The sequence below is a fragment of the Emiliania huxleyi genome (assembly GCF_000372725.1).
Source record: "Emiliania huxleyi CCMP1516 unplaced genomic scaffold EMIHUscaffold_8, whole genome shotgun sequence".
Classification (NCBI taxonomy): Eukaryota; Haptophyta; order Isochrysidales; family Noelaerhabdaceae; genus Emiliania; species Emiliania huxleyi.
In genome coordinates, this window is record NW_005196021.1 from 776,064 (window position 1) to 796,069 (window position 20,006).

Genomic DNA, 20,006 nt, shown 5'->3' on the forward strand with positions numbered 1-20,006 from the left:
GAACGGAGGGGGGGAGGGGGGGGGAAGCGCCGGGGGTAGCGCCGGGGGAAGGGGGCAGGGAAAGGGCGGCGGCCTGCAGCTGCGGCTCGGTTGGCTCGGGGTCGAGGAGTCGCTCGAGCACGAAACGGACGAACCCGGGGTGCGACGCGACGAGCCGCTGCTCTGCGGGCGCCGAGGCCTGCACCCACTTGTGCACGCACGAGGCGAGCCCGAGGAGGTAGAGGGAGGTCGGCGGCTGCTGCAGTAGCAGCGAGAGCAGCATGTGGAGCAGGCACCCTGCCGGCACCTCTTCGGGTGTCGGCATCGCTGCCGCCGCCTCCGCCAGCGCCAGTTCGGAGGCCATTTCGGAGGCGGCGGCGGCGCCAGCGGAGGCGGAAGGCGCGGCAGCAGATGCGGGAGGGGGGGGAGGGGCGGCGGCGCAAGGGGCGGCGGCGGGGGCGGCGGCGGCCGTCAGCCGAACGTCTGTCGGCACTCGCGCCCCCTCGGACTCCTCGTCGGAGTCGGACGCCGCGGCGGGTGCGGGCGCGGCGGGCGCGGCGGACGAAGAAGAGCACGCCTCGCCTGCGCCTGCGCCTGCGCCTCCTCCTCCGCGTCCTCGGGTCAGCGCGCCCTCTGAGGCTCCGCCCTCGGGGCTGTCGTCCAGATGCTCCAGGGGAGTGGCGTACCCGTCCGAGTCGCGACCCTCCTCCCCCTCCCCCTCGCCCTCCCCCTCCCCCCCCTACCCTTCGCCCCCCTCCCCCTCGGCTTGGCCTTGGCCCTCCTCCTCCCCCTCCCCCTCCCCCTCCCCTTCGCCCTCCTCCTCCTCGCCCTCCCCCTCCTCCTCCCTCAGCACTGCCGCCTCCTCTCCTTGGCCGCTCCCGTCGACAGCCCGCTCGCAATCGCCGTCGCTGCCGCCGGAGCCGACGGCGCGCTCGACCCCGCCCTCGACCTCCTCCTCTTCCGAGTCGCTACCCGCCGCCTGCCACTCAGAAGCGGCGGGTTCAGTCGCACGGCCACACCTCACCCCTCTCTCCTCCGCGTCGCCGCCCGCCGTCGTCGCGTCGCTCTCGCTCTCTGCGAGCGTCAGCTCCACGCGCAGCAACGCGACGGCGTCGCCCCGCAGCCGCGTCGCCGCCGCCGCCGCCGCCGCCGCCGCCGCCGCCGCCGCCGCCGCCGCCGCCGCCGCCGAGTCGGGCGGTTGGGCGGCCTCTTCGCGGGGCGTGTGGCTGGCGGGCGTGTGGCTGGCGGGCGTGTGGCTGGCGGGCGTGTGGCTGGCGGGCGTGTGGCTTGCGGGCGTGTTGGCCGCGGTGTTGCTGGCGGGCGTGTTTGCGGGCGTGTGTGCGGGCGTGTGCGCGGGCGTGTCGCTCTCGGAGGAGGAAGGGTCCTCCCCCGGGACGAGGAGGAGGAGCCGGTGGTAGGAGAGGGCGCCAGCCTCCTTCTCGCAGATGGCCTGCGAAGGCTCATGGCGGGGGGTGACGGGACGGGAGGCCTTGCTCCTTCTCGCAAGACGCCCTGCACCCGCCCTGCACCCGCGCAGCTGCGGCTCAGAGGCTGGGAGAGTGTGGGTAGAGTGTGGGTAGAGTGAGGGAGATTGCTGGAGGAGAGGGTGGGAGATTGCGGGAGACTGTGGGACAGTGGGGGGAGAGTATGGGAGAGTGTGGGTAGAGTGTGGGTAGAGTGAGGGAGAGTGCGGGGGAGGGTGGGAGATTGCGGGAGACTGTGGGACAGTGGGGGAGAGTCTGGGAGGCAGTGCGCGTGTTCGTGTCAGGTCGCGCCTGCAACATCCGGAGCAGCTGGAGCTGCAAGCATGACTGCGGCGAGCAGGAGCAGCCGGCGCCGTGCGCGCTGTGCTCGGCCGTGTTTGGCGGCGGCGACCAGTCGAGCCGCTCGACCATCTTGCGCAGCACGGGCAGCAGCCCGAGCTCGACGAGCCTATCTCCCACAATCTCCCACAATCTCCCACAATCTCCCACAATCACAAGCAGCCCCAGCTCTACGAGCTTGCGTGCTGACTACACCGGGGCGGGAAGACCAGGGTTGTGCAGAGTACTTACTCAGAGCACCGGCTGGCGTGGCTACGAGATCGACCGAGGACAGGGAATGCAGCGGAAAACAGCGGACGGCGGCTGAATACGTGTCCTCTCGAGCGCTGGTTGGGGGAGACAAGAACACGCCTTCTAGGGCGACGCGCCTCCGCTGCGCCTCCTGCTTTGTCTTTCCGCCCATGAGCGCCCAAAGCACGTAGAGCAGGTCAGCCTGCAGCGGTGGGTTCGGGTACCGTGGGGGTTAGGGGAGGGTGGGTTCGGGTACCGTGGGGGTAGGGGAGGGTGGGTTCGGGGACCGTGGGGGTAGGGGAGGGTGACCGTGGGGGTAGGGGAGGAGCAGGTGGCCTGCAGCGTCACCCACAGCGCTGTCTGCAGCGACGCGAGCGGCAGCGAGCCGTGCACCGCCCCGCCGCCCAATCCGACAAAGGCCGCGGCGCCGCCGCCTCCGCCGCCCGCGCCGCCGCCGCCGCCGCCGGCGGCGGCGGCGACAGCGCCGGCGAGGATGTCGTGCAGCGCGTCCGGCAGCTGGTGGGGCGCGAGGATGACGAGCGCGTGCGGCAGCGGCGCCTCGGAGAGGGTCCCCCACTCGCCCTCCCCCTCGCCCTCCCCCCCCCCCTGCGCAAGCGCTCCCCCCGGGCCGAGGATGTGGCCCCACAGCCCCGCGGGCGGAGAGCGCAGCCGCAGCAGCGCGACGACGCGGGCGAGGAAGGAGGGCAGCGCCAGGAGCGCGGCGTTGTTTGCGCACACGACGCACAAGTCGGGCTCCACGCACTCTGGCGCGGGAAAGGCGTCCAGACCTACACGCGGAATTCACCAACCTCGGGGCGGGAGCACACAGCTGTACACCCACCTCGGGGAAGATGGCGATGCGCAGTGTATTCAGAGCGCCGCGTGAATACGAGGGGCGACGAATGCAGCGAGTCCCGCAGAATACGGCCGCATACGGTCGAGTGCGTGTCCTCTCGAGCGCTGGTCGGACTACAAGAACCCGTGTCCGGCTTCTAGCCGCCCTAGCCCTGCTCTAGGGCCCTTTAGGAACCTTCTAGAATACGTGTCCGGCTTTCTAACCGCCCTAGCCCTGCTCAGCCGACTTCGCGAGTAGCACTGCGAGGGCGCGCGAGACGAGAGCGAGGCCTACGGGAACGCTCCAGGGAGGTCCCGAGAAGGTCCCGAGAGGGTTCCTCGGCGCCCGAGCCGCGAGGCCTCGGGGCGAGAGGCGGCCGATGAGGCCCGGCAGGTCGGGCACCGCGGTGAGCGGGAAGACGTCCTGTCCCGCGGAGAGGAGCTCCTGCGCGAGGGTGAGCGCCGCGTCCACCGCCTGCGGGACATGTCCCGGACATGTCGTGTACCTGTCATGGAAAGGGCGAGCGCCGCGTCCGCCGCCTGCGGCTCCGCCATCAGCAGGAAGAGCGTGCCGATGAGCTCGTGGCGCGACGCGAGCGCCTCGGCGTGCTGGAGGTCGAGCATGGCGAGCTCGGCGAGGATCTGGGTGCACTCGTTAATCACGTCCAGAGGAGCGCCCTCGGGCAGGCGAGCGGACGGCCGCCCCGCCTCCCTCCTGCACAGCCGCAGGAGGACGCGGGAAATGATCGCGTCTCCGCCGCAGCAGAGAAAGACCTCGCGCTGGCTCGCCGACTCGCCCAGCCGCGCGCTCAGGTCAGCGATCAGCTTGCGTAGCTCGGCGGGAGCAGGCATCTCCGAGTCAAGCTGAAGCAATAGCTCGCCAGTGCCAACGTGTCCTCGAGAGGCGGCGACGGCGGCTCGGTCACGCGGGCCGCCGCCTGCGTCGATGCCGGCGAGGAAGCGAGGGGGGAGCGAGCGCAGGCCACGCGCGTTGCCGGAAAGCTCTCGATCGACGACGATGGAGAGGACGTTGCGCGAAGAGGACATGTGCATCGCGCAAGACCCTTTTGGGGGCCTTCCCTCCGCGTGAACGCCCAGCACCACTTGACCCCGGGGGGGAGAGCACTTGAGCACTTGATAGGGTCGATTCCGCATGGTACGGGACCCCTCGATCGTCTCGCCCTCCCTCACTGGTGTGTTCATTGGGGGGGGGCATAACAAACACGGTACAGGATCGAGGTGCACGCTGCCGAGGCAGTCAGTGTCGTCCCCCCTCTCCCCGACCGACGGGCGACGGCTTGCGGCAGCCTTCCCGTGTCTCCGCTTGGGTAGCCGGCCATGCGTGGCCCGCTGGCGCTGCCGGAAAAAATCCGGGGTTTAGCTGGCGTATCTCGGGCCCACTTTAGAGCTAGGCATGATCTTAGGTGTTCTGGATAGCCCACAAAGGAGGGTAGCACTCTGACCTGTTCCGACCCTGATCCGACCCTGATCCGACCTTATGTGAACGACCTGATCCGACCCTGTTAGGTTTGAACAAAGGTCGGAACAGGGTTGGATCAGGGTCGGAACAGATGAGCTGCCCCACGTACGGTCCTTTTTCCCGACCTTGTTCCGACTCTGGTCCGACCCTGATCCGACCGTGTTCGGCAGCGTTCGAACACGGTCGGAACAGGGTTGAATGAGGGTCGGAACACATGAGCTGCCCCACGTGCGGCCCTTTTTCCCGACCTTGATCCGTACCTGTGTTCGACCGTGATCCGACCGTGTTCGGCAGCGTTCGAACAGGGTTGGATCATACCATGATCCGACCGCACGGACGGGCACAGCATGATCCGACTCTGTTCCGACCGTGATCCGACCTGATCCGACCGTGCTCGAACAGGGTGGGTCAGCGGCGGCGGGAGGGAGGTGGATTTTCCCGACCTACGCCGACCTTGTTCCGACTCTGGTCCGACCCTGATCCGACCGTGTTCGAAGTGAACACGGTCGGATCAGGTCGGTGTTCGAGAGAGGTCGGATCAGGGTCGGAACAGGTCAGAGTCCTACCCTCCTCCACAAGGGTCTTCTGTGGCATGGTAGCGGTGGTTTTGCGCGAGGGCCCGAGGCGTTCATTCAAAAATCACCATTTCCCGTTCCCCCACTAATAAAAATATCGGGGTGAGCGGACTCCGCTGGTTCACTCCGTGTGAAATCCCTGTGGGGTGGCGGCGTGCCGCCGTGGTCCTCCCATACCCTAGGGGGGGATCAATCATACGATGCCTATAACAGACAACAGTGAGCCAACTCCGGGCGGACCTTCACAGATGTCAGATCACACAGACGTACAGTGAAACAACCACACTCGTCCTGCCTTCTTCCTGGTGCACTGGAGAGACTCAAGCTACAATCCGTACTAAACTATGAGCGTTGTGCCGCGCACCTGCTGCCCTCCTCACGGCAGCCGCCAAGTTGATCACGAGATGTACAGACGCGAGGCCAGTGAGGGGTGCGCGAGCATAGCTGAGCAATAGCAGCGCGGCACCAGATAGAGCACCAGAGCACCACACAATCTCTGCGCCCTGTGAGCCACGCCCGGTCACGGAGCCTGGGGTGCGCACGGGGCCTTGTCGGCGCGAGGGCGCGCATGCCAGCCAGGAGCTGCCCACGCGGAGATAAGTATGCAATCAGCTGGCCGGGGACCGACGCAGTGCCTCTATGTGAGCCGCGAGGAACGCGGGGCCGCTCTAGGCGTCGAGCGCAGTCAGCAGCAGGCCATTTGCCTAATGGCGAGGAATAGCGACCGGTATTGGGTCGATGAGGGGCACTAGGAGCACTTGGCGCGGTGAAATTCTTTTCGTGCGGCTTCCCGGGGTGTACCTGTGTTAGTGCCAGTGTTCGAAGAGAGAGTGGACCTGAGCAACGATACGACTGGGCGGAGAAGGATCAGACCAGCTGGTGTGGAGTAACATAGGCGCACCGTCCTCTGCCGCTTGATGAACCCCTTACCTGGTTTTGCCACTTTTGGCACCGCCGGCTTCACGGCAGACACCTCTTCTTTCTCCTTCAAGGGGGCGTACGTGAAGGGGCTCGCCAACAGGCACTTTGCCGGAATCCCAAACAGGAAGTCTATCGCCGCGTTGCACGAGTCGACGCACCTAGAGTCCGCGAAAGCAGTGGAGATGCGTCGACTTGTGGCGGCGGAAAGTGCAAAGCGTGCCATTCAAACGAGGACTGGAGTGGTGGAGGAGGAGAGGCCGGATTCTTCGCCTCGGCCTCCCACGACGTGAGAGAGAGCGGATGCGCGCTCTTTTTCTGCTGCGAGGCTGTCCATGAGCGCCAAAACACAAGACTCCGCGGTGGCTCGACTGGAGAATGGACGAGATGGGACGGCTAGCACTCTTTGTCGGTTCCCAGTCTCAAAAAAGTAACCTCGAGCCGCCAGCGGTGTCCAACCGTGGGTCGCTGCAAAAGCAAAAAATCTCTCTCTCTCTGCAAACCGGACACACGTAGCGCATTTTTTTCTTTTTTCGTCGCGCTGGTGTGTGCTACTGCGCCGTGTCCGACAAGAAGTCACCTAATCCTGCGGCACAGCCCGCTGCCCATCGACATGGCTGCATAGCTGCCACGATCTGGCCACGACTACGGGTGCTCGATGGCCCTTCTCGGCTGCATGTTGTCTCGATCGTATGCTGCTACCTCACCGTGCGGACTGCTCCTGCTCATATGTCGAGAGTCACTACACTACTACTCGCTTGCACACATAAGACACACAGTCTCGTAGATGCCGGTCAGACAGTCCCTCCGTGGGTCACATTCTCGAAGGCCCTCAGCCTCGGGTACGTGATCGGCTCCCACGGAGTAGCACTTGAAGTAGCCGATCACGTACCCGAGAGATGAGGGCATTTCGGCTGACATTCCGGAAGGCAACAAGCGCCGTGATATTCCGTGGCCTTGCTCTGGCTGGAGATCTTTCCTCTCAGTAGGCGCCGCTGTCGGCTACGTGACGGTATGTGCAGCACACGACACTCATGACCAGTCACATGAACCCTGAGTCTTCAGTAAGCGAGCCGCTGGAGCCCTTCTCATTTGTGGCTCCGTCCTCTCCTCTGCCCGCCTCTCGGCAGGAGCCAAGCGCAAAAGTCAGTCCATGTCGCCGTCCTCCTCGTGGTCGCTGTCCTCGTCGTCGCTGTCCTCCTCGAACGGGACGTCGCGCTCAGCGTACATCATCTGCTTGAGCCGCACCAACGACTCGACGGCCGCCCTGCGCTGCGGCCGCGCCGCGGGCTCCGAGGCGTCTATGGCGACGGGCTCGTCGGCGCCGGCTGGCGACGGCGCGGAGCGCTTGCGCGAGGAGCGTTTGCCGCCGCCGCCGCCGCCGCCGCCGCCGCCGCCGCCGCTGCCGAGCACCTCGCCGGGCGCGAGCTCGGTGTACGGCGCCTTGGTGAGCTTGCCTGTCTTGCGGCTCCGGCTGCCCGCCAGCTTGCTCGTGCACCGCCGGGTGCCGAGCTCGCTCGCGAGCGCGGCGTGCTGCCCGCCAAACTGGAGGCGGAGGACGTTCGTGTGCGACTCGCCGCGCGGGCCCCACGTGAAAACGAGCACCGCGTTCTCCGGCTCGAAGGAGGCGGTCCAGTACTTGTTGTGCCAGTGCCCCTTCCGCTGAGGGTTCTCGAGCTTGCAGGTGAAGGCGCGCGACCACGGCGGCAGCACGAGCGGCGCGGACGACGACGACGCCTGCTGCTGCGCGTGCTCCTGCCAGGTGCTGCCCAGCTCGTCCTTCCGCTCGCGGTAGGCCGGGCTGGCTTGGATCTCGAGGACGTACGTGTCGACCTGCGGCGCGACGAAGTGCTCGCCCATGCAGTGCATCATCAGCACGCCGAGCGCGTGGCCGCAGGCCTGGCCCTGCTGCGGCCCGCCCTTGGAGATGCCCGACATGAGGGTGCGCGGGTGCGGGTACTGCTGCATCAGCTCCGTGTGGGAGAGCACCTCCGACCGCTTGGCGGTCGACGCGGCATGCATGCACTCCTCGCTCACGAAGACCTCGATGTTGCCCGCCTTCAGGTGCTTCCGCAGGCTTGCGGTGCAGAAGCGCTGCGCGTGGCCGTGCTCATCGAGGACGAAGGCGACCGGGGTGGAGCGGAGCAGGGAGGCGAGGACCTCACATGCGCCGAGGCACTTCCACCCCTTTTTTTTGGCCTCCTGCAGGTTGGTCACCATGCGGCGGTAGCTGCCGACGGCGACGTAGACGGAGGTGCTCCCGCTGTGATCGAGCGCGGCGATCGCGACGGCGTTGACCTCGCCCGCAACCTGCTGCGCCATGTCCTCTCGCTCCTGCGGCGAGAGGCCGTCCTGCGTCTCGCCGGTGCCTCGCGCGGCGGCCGCCGCCCACGACCTGCGCTGGTTTGCGGGATTGCACTTGCCCGCCTCTGACGGCCGCTTGCCCGCGGTCGACGCCCGCTCCTTGAGCTCGCCCGCATCGATCGCGGCCGCGTTGAGCGGCGTGCGGACGGCCGCCAAGCCCGCCTGTGACGGCCTCTCCTTGACCCCCTTCTTCTCGAAGAGGTGCCCGTTGAGCTCCGTCCGGACGAGCCTCATGCCCGCCTCCGAAACGTACTCGCGGATGCTGCCCTCGTCCGTCTTGCCAGCCTCGTGTGCGGTCCACGCCTTGGAAAGTGAGTCGAAGCCGACACCATTTGGCGCGTAGTAGCCCACGCGGCAGTCGCTCTTGCTGCCACTGTGCAGGATGGTCCAGCCGGCGTCGAGCAGCGCTCGATTCTTTTCGCGGTGGTGTGTGCCTTTGCCGATGCTCTTGGGGATCCACTTCTTGTCGTGGGCAGCCTGGAGGTTCCGCGGAATCGGCCTACCCATCGTCGCCCGTACAAGCAGCCGAGCTCGCGAGCAGCACGGGCAAACGCAAACTCGACCGAGCGTGACTCCTTTAGCGTGGCTGAGCCGATCAAGCCGTCTGGTGAAAAGAAAAAGCCAGGCTAATAGAGTTTCGCTCGCGCTAGAACCGTTCCGAGCTCTCCCGCCGCACCCACCACGCTCACCTCGGTTTATTTGGTTTAAAGATGAACACGTCTTTAGCTGCAGGCTGCAGCTGCAACGGACTCTGGCGCGCGGGCGCCACTCTGCACCAAGACTTCAAACACGCGACGCCTCTCCGCCGCGGCGGACGCGTATACGCGCGGTTGCACCCGCCGCATCTGTGCAACGGCCGGCGACTGCGACCGCGCGGCTATCTCGTGGCCGGGAGGCCGCAAAGGGAGAGCGCAGCGCTGCAGCGGCACTGTTACGACATTTCCACTCCCCGGCGACAGTTGTTCCGGCGAGCCTGCCGTCGCGAGAAGAGCAAAATCCGTCTGGGCAGGGGGCCCTCCGGGACTGCGGCTCCCTAAACCTCGATCAGTTGTCGGCCCCTGGCCGTCCGAGTCCTCAGTCTGGGCCGGCGACGGTTGGCGCTGCGCACGCACCGCGTCAGGGTGCCTCGTCCATGCGGGTGAGCGCCACCGCCTGTGACGAGCAGCGAGCCGGCTCAATCAGGCGTGCGGCCGCCGGATGGGGGCCGCGCACGCGCCGCGGGCGCGGGGCGGGCGGGCGTCCTTAGTGCGCAGGAGCAGCGGGCCCGAGCGGTCTGCGCGCGCGCGCATCTTCGCCGAATCACCGCGTGCGAGACTGCGCGTCTGCGGTCAAAGACGGCTACCTGCGCCGGGCAGGAGCCGGATCGCGTGTGGATCACACGAGGCGCGGAGGGCACACGGGCTGGGGAAAGCTCCGTGAGAGCTTGCGGCGCGAGAAGCAACAGCGAGAGGCTAAGACGAGAAGGCACGGCTAGGTCAGGCTTGGCACAGCATGGTGGCGGAGGGTGGAGTGAACCTTCAGTGCCTCTGGCACCGGCGCTGAAAATCACTGAGAAGGCGCCCATCGACATTTCTCGGCCGCCGCCGGCGAGAAAAGAATTTTGCGAGAAAAGAACTGGGCGCGCCCTTTGTATGTCCGTCGGTCCACTGTCTCCCTCGCCCGAGGAGCAGGCCTCAGTTCACGGGGTGAACCGTGAACCCGGTTCATGAACCAGTTCGCGGTTCACGGCTCGTTCGCCAAGCCGCTCGCGCCCTCGTCGACGGTAAACGCCAAGCCGCCCAAATTCGTGCGCTTTGCATCGGCGCCCTTCGACGCTCGCCGCACGGGCAGCCTCGACGACCCGGCGACGGCGCATTCGCTCGCCGCAATCGAGGCAGCGCTCCAAAAGTGCGGGGGCTCGGCGAGCGTGGAGGCTATCGCTCGCATCACGGCACACGGGCGAGAGCCGCGTCTCGCTCCTGGCTCTTGCGCAGGCGCTGCCCAAGCGCCTTGCCGTGCTGCCGATGGCGAGCGCGGCCAGCTCGCTTTGCATCTCTATTTATTTATATAATTGGTTTCGAGGTTGATGCTCCGCGAGCAGCAAATGTTCGGCGGCCCGCGCCGACCGTAATGCCGGCCATGGATGAGTCGACCCGCCCGGGGTGGAGGGGGGGAACTACGGGGTTGTCTCGGGGGGGGGGGGGGGGGGTTGAGGCAAGGCGGCCCAGATCTGCTCGTCTCAGAGGGTACCCTCTGTGCCAAGAGAGGCCATCCTACCCGACGGTGGCACTCTTCCACGTCTCGCTCACGCTGAGAAAAATTCTGAAACGCCGTGCAGCAGAGTCGCGTGCTTCCTTCCTCGTGTCCCGTACCGTTCTCACACATCCATAAACTCACTTTGGCCTCACTGAAGCGATGCCTCAATCCTGAATCCTCACACCTCAGATTTTAGATTAGGACGCTGTCTACACCCCTCTACGCTCTAAAGCCGTAGCAGGGGACCCTGTCCCCTTCTGCTTCTCGCTTCTGCTTCTCCCACCCCTCGTTTGCGGTTTGGCATGTCCGTTTTATTTATGTATTTAAGAATTTTACTTTCTAAAAGAATTCTGACCCGTCGCGGCGGCGCGATTCCGGGTCTCGCCCCCCAGTTGCGCGCGCAGCGCACAGACCCGCAGACGCCCGCGTCGTCCGACGTGCCCCCGGCCACAGACTCATAAGTACATGTCAGGAACAGCGGCAAGCTAGGCAAGCGCGCGGCGCAAGAGGGGGCGGAGAGGCGCCAGCAGAGGGCACTAGCGATAGAGTGCGATCTGCGCCATGGAATCAGAGCCATGGAATCTGAGCCGTGCGGTCGGCCTGGGGGCCGTGCGGTCGGCCGGCGCGGCGCCGCCTCACTGCGCCCACAGGATGCGCGAGCGGATCGACTCTCCGAGCGACTTGATGATGGTCATGCACTCCTCGGAGGTGAAGACGTCGACGTCGACCACCATGTAGCCCACCGTCTCGGAGGTCGTCAGCTGCTGCGCAAAGATGTTGCAGCCCGCCTGCGAGGTATGTTCCTAGACGGTTCCTAGACGGTTCCTAGAGCTGCGCAAAGATGTTGCAGCCCGCCTGCGAGTGTCCCCCGCTATGTGTCGCCGTCATCGGGGCACGCTATCCCGTGCAGGCAGCGCAAGGCGGGGCGGGGGGCACTCCCACCTCTCCTGTGTACGGGTGGTGACTTGTCCCTACACTCTTTGAGGGGGGCTTGACGCTAAGAATGCTTTCTGTTTGGGCAGCCCGCCTGCGAGAGCGCCGTGTTGACCTTCATCAGCACGCCGGGCACATTGCGGTGGCAGTTGATCAGCCGGTGCGTGCCGACGCGAGGCATGATGTCGACCTGCGGGAAGTTGACTGCGCCGTATGTGACGCCCGTGTTGATGCACTTGATCATCGCGCTCGCAACCTAGGGGAGAGTGGGTTCGGGTACCGTGGGGTAGGGGAGTGTGGGTTCGGGTACCGTGGGAGGATGGGAGGGTGGGTTCGGGTACCGTGGGGGGAGGGGAGAGTGGGTTCGGGGACCGTGGGGGTGGGGGAGGGTGGGGGAGGGTACCGCGGGGGGAGGGGAGGGTGGGGGAGGGTACCGTGGGGGGAGGGGGGTTCGGGGACCGTGGGGGTGGGGGAGGGTGCGTTCGGGTACCTCGACGCCGATGGCCGCCTGCGCCTCTTCGGTCGAGCCTCCGATGTGCGGCGTCAGGATGACGTTGGGCAAGCCGCACAGCGGCGACTCGAACAGCTCCTCCCCGTTCTTCTTTGGCTCGGACGGAAAGACGTCGGCGGCGGCGCCGGCGAGGTGGCCGCTGCGCAGCGCCTCTGCGAGGTCGTCGACGACGACGACCTCCCCGCGCGCCGCGTTAATCAGGTACGACCCCTTCTTCATCGCCGCGAGCTGCGCCGCGCCGATCAGGTTCTTGGTCGACGGCAGCCGCGGCACGTGCAGCGTGACGTAGTCCGCCTGCTCCAGCACCTCCTCCATGCTGCCGCACTGGCTCGCGTTGCCGAGCGCCATCTTCGGAATCACCTGAGGGCCGAGATCAGCCGAGATCAGCCGAGATCGGCCGAGATCGGCCGAGATCGGCCGAGATCGGCCGAGATCCGCGAAGCCTTCGGCTTGGGCTCGCGTCATGGCAGACGAGGGGCCGGCATATCTCGGCCATATCGCGGCTATATCTCGGCTCTCTCTCACGTCGTGGTAGACAACGCGCATGCCCAGCGACTCGGCCAGCACGGAGACCTGCGAGGTGTGGGCGAGGTGTGGGCGAGGGGTGGCCGAGGGGTGGGCGAGGTGTGGGCGAGGGGTGGCCGAGGGGTGGCCGAGGGGTGGCCGAGGGGTGGCCGAGATGTGGCCAAGATGTGGCCAAGAGGTGGCCGAAGTCTAGACGAGGTCTAGACGGAATCAGCCGAGGTCAGCCGAGGTCAGCCGAGGCCAGCCCGAAGTCTGCCCGAGGTCTGCCCGAGGTCTGGCCGAGGTCTGGCCGAGGGCTGGCCGAGACCTGCGAGCCGACGTGCCCGTACCCGACGATGCCGAGCGTCTTGCCGCGCACCTCGCAGCACCCCTTGGACACCTGCGGAGGGGGAGATTGCAATCTCGGCCCGAATCTCGCGCAATCCGAACGGCCCAGGTGGTTGGCGGAAGCGACTCGAACGCTCGGAAGGGGTGTCTCCGAAGGGGTATCTCGGAAGGGGTACCTCGGAAGGGGCATCTCGCAAGGGGCGTCTCGGACGCGTCTCGGAAGCGTCTCGCCTTGTACCAGCCGCCACGGTGGCACTCTGCAGAGCGGTCCATGAGCTGGCGGGAGAGGGCGATGATCTCGGTGATGACGAGCTCGGCGACGGAGCGCGTGTTGGCGAAGGGCGCGTTGAAGATCGGGATCCCGCACTGCTCCGCCTTTGGCAGGTCGTGGTTGTCCGTGCCAATGCAGTAGCACCCGACGCAGAGCAGCCGCTTGGCGAGCTCAAAGCACTCGGCGGAGAGCACCGTCTTGGAGCGGACGCCGATGGCGTGGATCGCCTCGTGCCCGTTCCTGCCCGCAAGCTTGTCAAGCAGCTCCTCCTTGCTCAGCGCGGTCGCTGTCTCGACGTAGAAGCCCTCCTGGTGGAACATGTCGATGGCGCGCTGGTGCACGTTCTCGAGCAGCAGGATGCGGACCTTGTTCTTCGGGAAGCGAGTCGGCGGCGCGCTCGGCTTCATCGTCGGCGACGGTGGGATGCAGTGCGTGCTGCCTGCCATTGCTGCTCGGGACGCGTGCCAGACGTAGGACGCAGAAGCTGTGCGACGGGCAAGCCGCTTCGCGAGCTCCGACACGCTATTTTTCTTTTTTACAGCCGGATCCGGAGCTCCGTCCGCTCCCTCCCGCTTGGCGCCCATCCCGCCCTCCGCCCTCGCCCTCCGCCCCTGCCCTGGCTGGCCTGGGTGGCATCTCCTCATCATCACGCGCCAAGTGGGAGGGAAGTGGACGGGGCCCTGAGCCGACCCAGCCGCAACGGAATGGGGCGCCCAACACGTGGGATTACTGTACACATATTGCAATAGTGGAAGTGGTACCAAAAACAACGGTCTATGCACGCGCTCCGCCCTCGGCCGCTGCCGCCACCGGGAGCGGCGGCGGTGAGTGGAGCGCGGACGAGCGGGTAGCGAGGCCCGCGTCGCTGTGCGCGCAGGCCACCGGAGAGGCGGTGACGTCGCAAGACGAGGCGATGATTCGCATCCTCTCGCGGCTCTCCGTGGAGCACAACTGGTGGAGCTTCACAGCCTCAACCTGACGCCCATGCGGCCCAAGCATGGGCAAGCAGTTCATTGACATTGTCCGGCACTCCTCAATCAAAGTCGGCGGGTGCTCTACCATTTTTTTAGAAGACCTGCGCCGCCGGCACCCGTTCTCATCCTACTATACTACCTTAGGAGATGCTGGAAGGTTGGAACGGCCCGAGGAAAGGAGCGAACACACAAACACGAGTAGCCTATACGCGCGGCCACCGCCACGGCCAACTAGTGGAGAGCGAATGCACGCCCCCGCCTGGCCAACGGGTAGGAGAGAGAAGAGAGTACGGGCGGCCACCGCCACGGCCAACTAGTGGAGAGCGAATGCACGCCTGGCCAAAGGGGAGGAGAGAGAAGAGAGATGAGTACGCGCGGCCACCGCCACGGCCAACTAGTGGAGAGCGAATGCACGCCCCCGCTTGGTTCCAACGGGTAGGAGAGAGAAGAGAGCACGGGCGGCCACCGCCACGAGGCCACTCACGCGCACTGGCATCTCTGGACAACTATGTGACTAAATCGTCAGACCAGGCCGCCGCGGCTCTTGTGCTGGCCACTGGCCAAGTACTTCTCGATGCGCTCCTCCAGGGCCTGGCTGAGCCCCTCGTCGCGGTCATTGACAGCAGCAAGCTGCCCTGGGCGGGGTCCACTGTTTGCGCACACGAAAGTGCAGAACCTGCAGCTCATCTCACACGAGTTCTCGACCTGTGGTTGCACGGGCGGTGTGAGGCGGCACTTGGCTTCGTTGACGCTCAAGCGCGGAGGGAGCCGCGTGTTGTGCACGAGGGAGCCGCGTTTTGGGGGGGGGGGGGGGGCAGACCGTGAGGAAGTCTGCGAGGAAGAACGTTTGGTTGCTGATGGCATTGAGCCTGGTGTCGCATGCCTGCCGTCCGGTCATGCCGGAGCCAACGAGGTTCTGGATGGTGGCTTGGCACATTTGCGTCGGCGTGAGGTCCAAGTCCGGGAAAGGCGGGAACGTGCTGATGATGCTGGCGCTGTCCTCGCATGCCTCATTGCAGTCGGGCGAGTTGGCGAGCAACTCGAGGTCGGTGAGGTACGGATCCTTGACGATCCATCTGTTATGCATAGGCGAGGATGTGCGAGGGCAATTGGCCAGGGTGTGTCAAAACCTAGAGGGGCCGCACTCGTAGTCTTTGCGGTCGGGCGCCCACATGGTCATGATGTCGCGCCATGTCTGACGCGAACCGGGCGTTTGGCCACTGCGGTAGCGCACGAGGTTGCGATACACCTGGGTGCACGGCCATTTTCATGCTCAGGGCCTTGACCTGCGGGCTAAGGTGTCGAGATGGGGCTCGCTACGGTCTACGGCGGTGGCCGTCGCGTCGTCTGGATTGTGGCCCGGGCATTCGTCGACGCCGCGCTGCCGGATGAACTCCTCGAGGTCGTACCTACAAGCACCATTCAGGGTTCAAGAGGTACCATCACTCACTACCAGGCGCCCTGCAAACGACGCACAACGGCGGCTGGCTGATGCCCTTGTCACGGATGTTCTTCATCGCGAGGTCCCAGGCCACAAAGGTGAAGGCGTGGTGCGCGAGGAAGAGTGGGTCTTGGTTGGCCCACGGGTGGCGGCCGAATGTGCCTGTGTTCGGCATGAAGATCTTGTCGTTGCCGAGTGCCCTGCCACTCATCCCGTAAAAAATCTCCTTCATCCACATGCCGTTGTTGAACTGGTTGAGGTGCAGGTGCCAGAAGTTCGCGTAGCCAGTGATCGGGTCCACCTCGGCGAACTCGCTCCACTGAGGCGTTTCGAAATTGAGGTCAGCACAGCCTTTCTCGTCTGCGTCGGATGTGCGGGTGCACCCGTCGCGGTCGCAAGTGAAGCAGCCATTCTCCCGGCCGATGATGTGGTTGTACCACGCGAAGACCGCGTACCTGTGGACGGGATGGCCAGGGAGATAGGCGTGGGAGAGGAGGGCTGCTTGGGGGTGGGTGGGTGAGTGGGTGAGGGGGGGTGGGGTGCCTGCTGGGGTCCTTGATCACTTCCATCAGCGGGATGGGGGCGGGTCCCAGCGCATCCGCCCTGCACATCGTCGAGGAGTCGAGCCCGCCACCCCATAGCCCTGAGAGGGTGTAGTGCGCGTATCCGTGCACTGGGTCGTTCATGATGTAAGAGGCCGCCTCGGTCAGCAGCGGCATGCTCGTCGCCATTGCGAGCACCTCGTAGGTCGGGATGAGATGTGGCAGCGCGATGTCGCCGACGCCAGCCTCGTTGGCATAGCCGTAGAAGCTGCGCCGAGAGACGTACTCGTACGAATCGTCGGAGCGTGGCTCCACCATCCAGATGCCGCTCGAGTTTGCAGGGCCGCGAAAGGTATACACACCCTCGCCCTCCATGATCGACTTGCAGTGATCGACGTATGCGTCGTCAAAGAGAGGCCGCGACTCCTCGCAGAGCCCCGTCCGGTTTGCCCGCAGGGGGAAACGCGCAAAGCGGCCGTCCTCGACATAGTACGGGTCGTACGGGTCGCGATCGTCGTAGTTAGCCTTGCCGCCGCCGTAGTAGGCCGGACCAACGATTTCGGAGTCCAGCAACGACTTGATGCCGACTTCCGGGTCTGTAGGGCGAGGCGCAGAAGCGTCAGCTGCAGATGCGTGGCATCGCTGGCATGCGTGGTTGCTCGGGGGGGGGGGGGGGGGTGCGAGCGCCATAAAGGTTCTTCATGTCCCAAGCAATGTTGTAGTACGGCATGGACACCGTCGGGTGGACGCATTGTAGCGACCGCTCGAGGAGCGTCATCCAGGCTTGGTGTGACGGCTCCTGGAAGAGATTGAAGTGAACCTGCGAGGGCCGGGGACGTGCACTGAGAGGTGCTGCTGGCCTGCTGGCTCGTGAAGGTGATGGGGTGAAGAGCGTGCACATGCCTGGTCGCACGTCCGATTCATGCTGTTGACGCCGTGCATCGTGGTAAAGACGTTGAGGTTATAGAAGTTGGGGCACGCGAACCGCTCCTGCCCCAGCTCCGATGGCAGCAGCGCAATGGTCCACATCGCCTCCACGTACTTGTCCCAATCAGCTTTAGCGAGGTCACGCACCTCGCGGCGGGCGTATGCGCAGCGGACGAAGGTGACTTGCGAGCTTCTTCCATACGAAACCTCGACGCGGTAGTGGCCCGGAAGCTTGAATTCGTGGGAGATGGTCGCCGTGGCTCCTGACAGACTCCGCCCGGCGACCTCTTCGGCGTGGACCTCAGCGAGATACTCTGGCCAAATTTCGTCGGGTTTGGGTTCAAAGTTGATCTTCCAAGTATAGCCAGACTCGGTGCATGCCGCCATGATGCCGCAGACCGAGAGGACGGTGTCGCGGTATGGCTCAGCCAGTCCGTCGCTGTGGTAGGCCCCGGAGGAGACCACACGTGCGTCGAGCGGAGGGTCTGGCGTGGAACTGAAGAGTGGCGACCGTGCGGTCGTGGACGTGGGAGCGGCGATGGCGGCCAGCGCGAGGAGTCCGACGGCCATAACTGTCGAGAAAGGCCCACAGGCCGATGGCGAATGCCTCGGCGGTCGCTGTTTTTGAGGTTGGGAGATGCCGTGTCTCGGATAAACCTGATCGACCAGCTTTTCAAAAAGATTTTTCTTTTCTTTTGAGAGCAGAACGCCGGTTTGTCTTGTATGTGCGTGTCGGGCCTGGGTGTGTGCGCGGAGCGGAGAGGGGCGGGGGCGTGCGGGGCGAAGGCCCAGCGTCGGGCGGCTTGTCGGGGTCGGAGAACTCGAGGGGGGAAAGAGGAGGGGGGAATGGGCGGTCGGCGTCGGGGTAGAAGCTGCAGGCGTACGGGGTAGTCGTCACACTCTCCTGTCTCAAAAGGGCGGGGCTGTCCCGGAAAGTGAGAAACGTCGGGCAGCGTGACGCACAACTTTACCCTCCCATACGTTTTGAGGCTCCTCCTTCGCTGTCCCATCTCGCTGGCTGAGTGTCTTGTGAGCTTGTGTGTGTCTGTGTGTCGCTCGAGCGTGCCGTCATCATCTGTCCCGCGTCCACCCATAACGCGCTGGTGTCCAGTCCGAGCCTGGCTGTTCTTCACCTTCCTACCTACCTACCTCAGCACTGTGTTTAGTCTCCCCAAACTGCCGGTGTTTTTCACGTCGGTTAACTTAAAGGCAAAACGCCGTTCAATCGCCATCAAACCAATCAAGAGGCTCCTGAGCACGCCTTCAGCACCCCTGCGAGGGTGGCCGTCGAGAGCAGCCTAGCGCACACTTTGAGGAGGCTGGGATGCCGAAGTGATAACCCACTGGAGTGGACGAGCTGCTGAGCTGAGCTGGGACTGGGAGAGGGAGCTCTCGGACGAACTCATGATCGAATCATACGTTCATACCTAAAGGCAAAATGGAGGTGGGGTGGAGACGGTCACGACAGCGGGGTGGGAGGAGAGCGAGAAGGGGCCGCTTAGACCCGAGGCGTAGTCTCTCACTATGCGCGCCAGTCCCGTGCCAACGAAGCGAGCCTTCTCAAATTCTCGTTCCGCCCGCCGACTGCCGCCTCGCACCTGCCAGGCCAAGCCTTCCCACGTCATGACCTGCCCCCGAGTCCACCGCCAGTTTCGGCAGCCGGGGTCGGGCGCGCTGCCGCCGCTCCTGTGGACGTTTCCGGGCTCGGGAAACACCTGGCTGCGGCTGCTGCTCGACTTTGCCACGGGCACCTACACGGGCTCCGTCTACTCGGACGTCTCGCTGCTTCCGCTGCTGCCGGGGGAGGGCACTTGCGACTCGCGCGCGCTCGCGGTCAAGGCGCACCCGACCAACGTCGACTTTCACGACTTTGTGCGCACGCCAGGCGAGCCGGGCTTCCGGCTCAACGTGACGCGGAAGCCCGCCTACCTCAAGTGCGCCCCGCTCCGCTTTGACGCGCTCGTGATGCTCACGCGTGACCCGTACGCCTCCATCTGGGCCGAGTACAAGCGGGCGCTCGCCTACGCGGAGGGCGTCGGCCGGGCGCCTGTCGTGGCCACGTCCTCGTGCCGCGCCGCGCTCCGCTCGCAGCACCTGCACTCGGGCGGTCTACCAGCTGCGTGCTTCAACGCGACCCACTTTTCGACCTTCGCGCTGCACCAGGCGCGCGCATGGCGGCACATGTGGTACCACTACCGCAAGGCGGCCGCGCTCGGCCTGCGGGTGCCGCGGAGCTGTGAGGAGGGCGCCGCTGGAGCTGTGAAGAGGCCTGCTCACTCGTGCAGCTGTGTGCAGGTGCACAGGCTGGCGTACGAAAACCTGCTCGAGCCGCGCGGCCGGCTCGGCGCGCTCGCGCGGCTGGTCGAGTTTGTGCTGCGAGGGGAGCGGAGCGAGGAGCAGCCGCCGCCGGACAGCCAACGGCACGAGCAGCGTCAGCAGCGGCAGCAGCAGCAGCAGCGGGGAGGGCAGCACGGGCAGGGGCAGCAGCGGCGCTCCGAGCCTCCACTCGCGCCGAAGACGAGCCCGCCTCCTGGCCGCATCGCCTGCGCTTTCTCGCTCGCATGCGGCCCTAGATGCTGAAGCACTTGCGTGCATTCCAGCTAGCACTCGAGGAGGGCCCACCCGATTTCGGCGGCATTCCGCTGTGCTGCAGCCGTATTCACTGCACTCGTAGCCCTGGCGTGCACGCGAGGGGCAGGCAGGCGGCGCAGGGCACTCCAGTCGGGGCTTTGGTGTACTACAGGCGGACGACCCGCGCGTGCACCGCGGGCGGCATCAGCGCGACGGGAGCCCGCAGCTGGCCTCGGCGGCGTCCGCGTATGCGAGCAGCGGGCTGGTGTGCGACATGTGGCACCTCTTCGGCGCCAAGGCCAAGGCCGCCGGCTACCGGCCTTTTGGGAAGGAGCGGTGTGGCGTGGCGCACGGCAAGCGAAGCAAGCGCAACAATGCTGGTTGACACGTACACGGGAGAGCCCAAGGCCCAGCCGGATCACATGTGCATGCACATGTGCATGTTGTGCATGCACATGCTGCATGCACATGTGCATGTGCATGTGCATGTTGTTGTTGTGCACGTTACGAGTATGTGGTATGTCTATGTATGTGTCTTTGTGTGG

General features: G+C 65.6%; 8 protein-coding genes across 8 annotated transcripts in view; 1 reads left to right on the forward strand and 7 right to left on the reverse strand.

The window, feature by feature from the left end:
- The window catches only part of EMIHUDRAFT_198556 (hypothetical protein), a gene marked incomplete at both ends in the record, with an annotated part of 2,964 nt that extends 1,090 nt beyond the window's left edge, over nt 1-1,874 (reverse strand). Inside the window, 5 exons of the mRNA XM_005759583.1 lie at nt 122-276; nt 555-594; nt 833-1,066; nt 1,376-1,475; nt 1,762-1,874. Coding sequence (XP_005759640.1) covers nt 122-276; nt 555-594; nt 833-1,066; nt 1,376-1,475; nt 1,762-1,874 — 642 coding nt within the window. The remainder of the gene's footprint in view (nt 1-121; nt 277-554; nt 595-832; nt 1,067-1,375; nt 1,476-1,761) is intronic.
- A 1,222-nt stretch (nt 1,875-3,096) lies between these two features.
- Nucleotides 3,097-3,914, reverse strand: EMIHUDRAFT_198557 (hypothetical protein; the record flags this gene model as incomplete). The annotated part of the gene is made up of 2 exons (XM_005759584.1): nt 3,097-3,158; nt 3,374-3,914. 2 exons carry the CDS (start codon nt 3,912-3,914, stop codon nt 3,097-3,099), a joined length of 603 nt encoding a protein of 200 aa, XP_005759641.1.
- A 1,199-nt stretch (nt 3,915-5,113) lies between these two features.
- Nucleotides 5,114-6,361, reverse strand: EMIHUDRAFT_448521 (hypothetical protein; the record flags this gene model as incomplete). The annotated part of the gene is made up of 4 exons (XM_005759585.1): nt 5,114-5,626; nt 5,824-6,001; nt 6,073-6,161; nt 6,344-6,361. 4 exons carry the CDS (start codon nt 6,359-6,361, stop codon nt 5,591-5,593), a joined length of 321 nt encoding a protein of 106 aa, XP_005759642.1. The 3' UTR covers nt 5,114-5,590.
- Nucleotides 6,362-6,986: 625 nt separating this feature from the next.
- Nucleotides 6,987-8,711, reverse strand: EMIHUDRAFT_97030 (hypothetical protein; the record flags this gene model as incomplete). Its single annotated transcript, XM_005759586.1, has 1 exon — nt 6,987-8,711. One exon carries the CDS (start codon nt 8,709-8,711, stop codon nt 6,987-6,989), a length of 1,725 nt encoding a protein of 574 aa, XP_005759643.1.
- Nucleotides 8,712-8,926: 215 nt separating this feature from the next.
- EMIHUDRAFT_198560 (hypothetical protein) lies at nt 8,927-9,774 on the reverse strand (the record flags this gene model as incomplete). Its single annotated transcript, XM_005759587.1, has 2 exons — nt 8,927-9,177; nt 9,720-9,774. The coding sequence occupies 2 exons, from the start codon at nt 9,772-9,774 to the stop codon at nt 8,927-8,929; spliced, it is 306 nt and encodes a 101-aa protein (XP_005759644.1).
- Nucleotides 9,775-10,872: 1,098 nt separating this feature from the next.
- Nucleotides 10,873-13,413, reverse strand: EMIHUDRAFT_420632 (hypothetical protein; the record flags this gene model as incomplete). The annotated part of the gene is made up of 6 exons (XM_005759588.1): nt 10,873-11,234; nt 11,474-11,628; nt 11,863-12,243; nt 12,409-12,456; nt 12,716-12,809; nt 12,947-13,413. 6 exons carry the CDS (start codon nt 13,411-13,413, stop codon nt 11,075-11,077), a joined length of 1,305 nt encoding a protein of 434 aa, XP_005759645.1. The 3' UTR covers nt 10,873-11,074.
- Nucleotides 13,414-14,091: 678 nt separating this feature from the next.
- Nucleotides 14,092-17,460, reverse strand: EMIHUDRAFT_448523 (hypothetical protein; the record flags this gene model as incomplete). Its single annotated transcript, XM_005759589.1, has 7 exons — nt 14,092-14,685; nt 14,801-15,056; nt 15,126-15,229; nt 15,308-15,389; nt 15,457-15,876; nt 15,965-16,559; nt 16,863-17,460. 7 exons carry the CDS (start codon nt 17,458-17,460, stop codon nt 14,503-14,505), a joined length of 2,238 nt encoding a protein of 745 aa, XP_005759646.1. The 3' UTR covers nt 14,092-14,502.
- Nucleotides 17,461-18,513: 1,053 nt separating this feature from the next.
- EMIHUDRAFT_198564 (Hypothetical protein) lies at nt 18,514-19,846 on the forward strand (the record flags this gene model as incomplete). The annotated part of the gene is made up of 3 exons (XM_005759590.1): nt 18,514-19,113; nt 19,186-19,260; nt 19,634-19,846. The coding sequence occupies 3 exons, from the start codon at nt 18,514-18,516 to the stop codon at nt 19,844-19,846; spliced, it is 888 nt and encodes a 295-aa protein (XP_005759647.1).
- Nucleotides 19,847-20,006: the final 160 nt, after the last annotated feature.